The sequence below is a fragment of the Vicia villosa genome, linkage group LG7, assembly GCF_029867415.1.
Source record: "Vicia villosa cultivar HV-30 ecotype Madison, WI linkage group LG7, Vvil1.0, whole genome shotgun sequence".
Classification (NCBI taxonomy): Eukaryota; Viridiplantae; Streptophyta; class Magnoliopsida; order Fabales; family Fabaceae; genus Vicia; species Vicia villosa.
The window spans coordinates 115,099,726-115,106,841 of NC_081186.1; the positions used below are offsets into that span (position 1 = coordinate 115,099,726).

The window sequence follows — 7,116 nt, forward strand, 5'->3', positions numbered from 1 at the left end:
AATCCACCACATCGCACTTATACATATTAATAACTAAAACCCTTTGATTCTCCACAAAACTGTCTTTTTTAGAGTTAAACAATTTAGTGTCATTTTCGCAACCCTAATACTAATCCAATGAGAGAGATTATGCTCAAGCAGCAAAAGGGGCCACTAGATCACAACTACAATTATTATATCATATACAAAAACTAACCAGTGGTCCAGCTGTAGATCACATCGATAAATTGAATACATTAATATTTAAAATATTAAATTAATTATTAAAAAAAATAACATAACCCTCCACCTATATTAAATCAACTATATTTAAATTAACCAATCAGCTACAATCCAAAAAAACTCACCAAAACGAGGACCATGTTCGTTGCACATCCCTACTTCCTCTATCCCCTACTTTACTCTCTCTCAGTTTTTGAGTTTCTCATGTCTCCTACAAATTATACGACGATTCAACTTCAAGCATGAACAAAACATACCTGAAACTCTTCTGCGGCGGTTCTAGTCAACAGAAGCGGTTCATGTCCTCCAAGAACGTTAGAGTTTCATGCTTATTAGCCACTTTTTGTGCCTTTGCCGTTTGGACTGTGAGTCACTTTATCCATCAAAACTACCTTTCTTTTTTATTTATTCTTTATTTTTTTCTTCTTTTAATATAGAGTAATAGTGTTATTTGTTAAAAAAAATCATATATATATATATATATATATATATATATATATATATATATATATATATATATGGAGTGAGTTTCTTTATGCTAAGCATGACCAAATATATCCAAAAATGTTAGTATTTTCTGCTTTATTAGAATCTGACATTGGAATTATTTTTGAAGTACTTATTTGCAGGTATTTCAATTCCATTTATCCACAAAGACAGACTCCAAGACCAAGAAGATTTTCTTCATAGATGCATAAAAGGAAAATCTTTCAAACAAACATGTCCTACAGACTACCCTACAACACATAACCCAACAAATCAAAGTGGACATGTTTGTCCCTCATACTTTAGATGGATCCATGAAGATCTAAAGCCATGGAGAGAAAAAGGGATCACAAGAGGGATGTTGGAAAGGGCAAAAAAGACAGCACATTTCAAGCTTGTGATTGTGAAAGGGAAAGTGTATGTGGAGAAGTATAGGAAAGCTATTCAGACAAGAGATGTTTTTACTTTGTGGGGTATTTTGCAGATGTTGAGGTTGTTTCCTGGGAAGTTGCCTGATTTGGAACTTATGTTTGATTGTGAAGATAAGCCTGTTGTTCCTTTGGATAAGTTTCGAGGCACTAATGCTTCGCCGCCTCCGTTGTTTAGATATTGTTCTGATCAATGGAGCTTGGATATTGTTTTCCCAGATTGGTCTTTTTGGGGATGGTAAGTGTTATAAATGCTTGTGTTGCTTGGACTTTGAATGGAAAATATGGCCGTTTTTGAGAGTCTGGAAGGCAAATTATCGCATATAATAAAAAATTTGTCATAGTTAAACTGTAATTAAATAGATTATGATAATAGAGTCTAATACATATTTGTTACTGTTAAACTGTGGTGAAATAGAGTTTATAATTGTTTTTTATAGTTGAACTGTGACTTATCTACGCAGGCCTTCAAAAAGTTAAGACGGTTTTGTATTAGCATAGTACTAATTTTTTTTTTTAACAGGGCAGAGACAAATATAAAACCATGGAAAGATACACTAAAAGATATAAAAGAAGGGAACAAAAAGACCAAGTGGAAGGATAGAGTACCTTATGCTTATTGGAAAGGGAATCCTTATGTTGCTCAAACTAGACAAAACCTTCTACAGTGTAATGTTACATTAGAGAAGGATTGGAATACTCTCATATACATACAGGTAAATAAAAATTCCATCAGATTTTTCACAAGTTTTCCTTGCAACTCACACCAATAAGAAAATTAATCCATTGTGTTTATGTTTGGATAACAGGACTGGATTCAAGAATCAAATCAAGGTTTCAAGAAATCTAGCTTAGGAGATCAATGCACTCATAGGTTAGTGATTTAAACATCCCTATATAATCACTATTATGAGTAAATATTCTATTTTCAGATTTATTGAATAATTAATATATCTGGACTATATCTAGACCAGATAGATAAGTTATTTAATGAACCGGAACATGTAATCTTTACTTATAATAGTGATAGTAGGGTGTGAAATTTATCATTAATTAAGTACTACTTAATAGATATACATAGAGATTCACTTTACAATCTCATAAAATTGAACCTCTAATATGACATATCTATTTGAATTGGTTGAATTTTGATTAAGGTAATTATAACTTATGTGGCACCAACACCTCTTTATAAAGACGTGTTATGTGTTCGACACGATAATATTGATACATGTGATTAACTTTAATTTATTAATTTTTTTTTTCAACTACGGTGTTAACATGTCAGTGTCGGTGTCAATGTCCTATATATCCGTGTCCGTGTTAATGCTAAACAATTAAATATAACTAACTTGTAACTACCTTAAACTTATGTTGACATAGAATGATACATGAGTTTTTTTGACTTGCCACAGATACAAGATATACATAGAAGGATGGGCTTGGTCAGTTAGTGAGAAATACATTTTAGCATGTGATTCTATGACATTATATGTAAGATCCAACTACCATGATTTTTTCATGAGAGACATGATGCCATTACAACACTATTGGCCTATTAGAGACAATACTAAATGTTCATCTCTTAAGTTTGCTGTGGAATGGGGCAACAACCACACTCAAAAGGTACCAGCTATGCAGAACTATGCTTTTATTTTACTATAACTTTGATGTTACATAATTTCTCACTCTTTCTATTTTACAGGCACAAGCCATTGGAGAGGCTGGTAGCAAATTCATACAAGAGGACTTAGACATGAAAAATGTGTACAATTACATGTTTCATTCACTAAATGAATATGCAAAGCTTTTGAGATTCAAGCCGAAAATACCGCGAGGAGCTGTGGAGTTTTGTGCTGAAAAATTAATGGCATGTGATGTAAATGGTAACAAAAGGAGGTTTATGGAAGAGTCACTGGAGATGGTTCCTAGTGATTCAAATCCATGCACTCTTCCTCCTCCATATGATCCTTTAACTTTACAAGATTTTTTAGAGAGAAAAGTTAGTTCAACAAGACAGGTAGAAATTTGGGAAGATGAGTATTGGAAGAGTAAAAACAATGGACAATAGTATTGGCATATTTTTAGTTTTCTTATTGACAAAACATTTGCATGATTGTTAATATTTTTTAGTAGAAATTCATATTCTCATTCTTTTAATTCCTTATTGATCCTCCATGTATATATAATTGTTACAAAATTACAATAGTTCCATAAAACTAAACCAAATCATTAATGGTTCGTCCCGTGTTACAATGTGCATTGTGGTTTAGAATCAAACCAAATCACCTTTAAAAATATAAACTGATTTTTTTTTTTTTTAAGTGAACCTATTCCTTGTTGATTGAATTGTACCAATATTGTTATTTCCATTATTAGAATCACATCTTTTGAAAACAATACTATAACTATAAGTTATAGAGTATCAACCTTATAATTATTTAGCTTTAAATAGTCAATTGGTCTTTGTAAGTTGGTCTCTCTGTCTGAATGTCTGAAGTAATTGACTTAGGAATCCGATGAAGACGCACGACCTCCCTAAAAAATAGTTTGGCTATGTTGGACGCATTAACAATTTTCTTATAAGCAATGAAGTGTGTCATCTTGGAGAATCTATCTACTACAACGAATAGAGAATCTACATCTTGGAAAATATGATTTTTCCCTATTTAATGACTTTCCAAACCGCCCAGACCGCGCTTAGCCCGCTCAACAGAAAATTGAAATCTTATTTTGGCCATATCTTGAGAACCGTAACTCCGATTTACGCCCGGTTCGAAGCGTTGGAAAGCTTATTCCATGCTCTATCTAACAATGAATAAATATCAATGAAATTGATGATTTTTATCATCCTTATTTTGAGCCTTGTCCTTTGATGAATTGGTAAAATCGCGTGCTCGCCGCCGTGTCTTCGACACTTTATTCCTCAAAGTTTCGAACACGCATAATTACCTATGAAAATACAACAAAACTATCAAACGGTATATATTTATACGGAAATGTAACAAAACACAAACGATACAAATATACACAAAAACGGGGAATTATTCAAACGGTATTACAAAAAGTATCGATAAGTGCCACTATTTACATACACAAAATAACTACAATTTGGCACTTATCACTCATCAATTTCAAATTATACACTTCTTCACCAATTTCAATGGTTGTATTTCTTTAATGAGGTGTATGGAAAAACAAGCAATCATTGGAATATCGCTGCTTAGAATCGAACCTAGGACCATTCGTTCTATCATAACAGTTGGTTTAACTAACCGTTGTGATATCACGTACGCTTTTTGTAATAAAAACGTTTGTATCCATGTCAATATTGTCTCATGTATGTAGATTAACACAAAGTAATTCTAATATTAATAAATTTTACTAATTTTATGAAATTAGTTATCTTCTTCTTTAATATTATTCACTATTTATTCTATTTTTGTATAATAAATAAATAATAATAATATTATTCATAAATTAATAAATAATATTACATTAAATTTAAAAATAATAATTAAGTAGAAGAAAAAATAATTCAATAAATATAAAAATTAAAAATAAATGAAGAAAATATATATTACATTAAATTTATAAAAAATTGAATAGAAGAATTTTTTCCAGTAAAAAAAATTTAAAAAAAATGAAGAAAAATATATTATAATACATATTCTACTTTAAATATCTTCCTATTTTTTCACTTATGAAATAAATATATAAATAATGAAATTCAAGACGTAAGTTCTATGGAAGTTTAGTGGTTATTGTCTTTTTTAGTGACTAATTGTACAAGTTTGAATCTGAATCTCATTTTGTAAAACATATTAAAATGCAAGTTAGTTTTGCACAAACATAGTAAAGCTTAGATGATTCATCTATAAACAAGTGAGGTTTTTTATTGCCTTAAAAGAGAAAAACAATTACATTAAGTATAAGTTTGACATGTCTAAAAAATAAATTCTATCAGATTTTGATAAGCAAACACGTCCTTTATAATTAAGATTATACCCTAATTTATAGTCGAATTTATGTTTATTTAATGGTCTAAGGCAAGGATAACATTCATAATTGTTAAGTTTCAACCTCATATGGTTGAAGACAAATTAAAATAAGGGATAATAGCTATTTTGCCCCCTGCCATATGGGCGAAGTTTGAAAAACGCCCCTGTAAAAAAAAAATTGGATTCGCTCCCTAACATATGAAGATTCCTCTGTTTTGCCCCTTCAAGAAATTTAATATTCAAAATTATTGACGTGGCAACCATTTTTTTATTTTTTAAAATTATTTATAATGACGTGGCATGCTTAGTTGGAATTTTTTATTATTTTTAAATTATTTATAATGACGTGGCAGGCTTAGTTGGAATTTTTATTATTTTTAATAATTTTTAATGACGTGGCAGGCTTAGTTGGAATTTTTATTTATTTTTTATTTATTTTAATTCCATGTGGCATGTTTTATTATTATTTAATTATTTGTTTGTTAAAATGTCAAATATTAAAGCCAAAATTTTGTCTCCCATGGGTATTAAACCCATGACCTATTAATTACAAGGGGCACCACCAACCACTAGACTACTTTACTTTTGTTATTTTATTCTTACTTTAAGTACTTATATTATAATAAACTAGTTATATTTATCTACTTTTATCAAATATTATCAGTTACTTTTGTTGTTCTATTTTACTTTTGTCAAATATTAACGTTAATATATTTATCTAATTAAATATTTATTTTAATTAAATTATAAAATATATCAGTTAAAATATAATAGTTATATTATAGTTATTAGTTAACATTGTTATTAATTAATACTATTATAATTAATATTTATTTTACTGTTAAAATTAATTAAATTATAAAATGTATATTAATTTAGTTTTAATTTAAATTTGTTTAATTTAGTTTTAATTACATAAACTAATTTAATTTAGTCATGTTTTATAGGCTATGTTTTATAAACTAATTTAAAAAATACTGAACCAAATTAATTTAGTCATATTTTATAAGCTATGTTTTAAAATATACTGTTAATCATGTTTCATAGGCTATGTTTTAAAAAAATAATGTACCTTTTAAACTAATGTAATAAACTAGTTTAAACTAATTTATTAACGTTATTTTCAATTAATAATTTAAATAATTAAAGTTATTTAAATATTAACATTTTTAAATATCAATGATATTTAATAATTTTTAAATATTTATGTTACAATATTTTAAATATTAACGGTAAATATGCAATTCATGTAATATATTAATGTTAATATATTAGTTAATAAAACATTATTAGTTAATAATAATAATAATAATAAAACATATAATAAAAAATCATAACCTAAATAAATATATTAACACTAATATACTGGTTAATAAAACATTATCATTGATTAACAATAATATTAAAACATATATCAAAATATAAGAACCTAAATAAATATTTAATAAACATATTTTCAGAAATTACTATAATATAAGTACTTAAAGTAAGAATAGAACAACAAAAGTAAAGTAGCCTAGTGGTTGGTGGTGCCCCCTTGTAATTACTAGGTCATGGGTTCAATACCCATGGGAGACAAATAATTAAATAATAATAAAACATGCCACATGGAATTAAAATAAATAAAAAATAAATAAAAACTCCAACTAAGCCTGCCACGTCATTAAAAATTATTAAAAATAATAAAAATTCCAACTAAGCCTGCCACGTCATTAAAAATAATAAAAAATTCCTTTTTTACAGGGGCGTTTTTCAAACCTCGCCCATATGGCAGGGGACAAAATAGCTATTATCCCTTAAAATAATTACAGAAGGTGGGCTGAGTGTAATATTTAATCACTATTTTGCAGTGCACAAATGAATCCTAGACTTTGACCCGAAAAATTGCATAATTGATATTACAATGGCTTGTGCTCATATTCCTAACTTAAATGGAATATTATGATGAGTACTCATATCACTTAAAACAAATATTCAAA

The 7,116-nt window shown here is 28.2% G+C and overlaps 1 protein-coding gene across 1 annotated transcript; it reads left to right on the top strand.

Annotated features, from left to right (window-relative positions):
• The first annotated feature begins 318 nt into the window (after window positions 1–318).
• On the top strand, window positions 319–3,296 carry LOC131616652 (uncharacterized). Its single transcript, XM_058888033.1, has 6 exons — window positions 319–587; window positions 839–1,374; window positions 1,660–1,852; window positions 1,946–2,010; window positions 2,552–2,762; window positions 2,842–3,296. The coding sequence occupies exons 1-6, from the start codon at window positions 465–467 to the stop codon at window positions 3,205–3,207; spliced, it is 1,494 nt and encodes a 497-aa protein (XP_058744016.1). The 5' UTR covers window positions 319–464; the 3' UTR covers window positions 3,208–3,296.
• The last annotated feature ends 3,820 nt before the right edge of the window (window positions 3,297–7,116 follow it).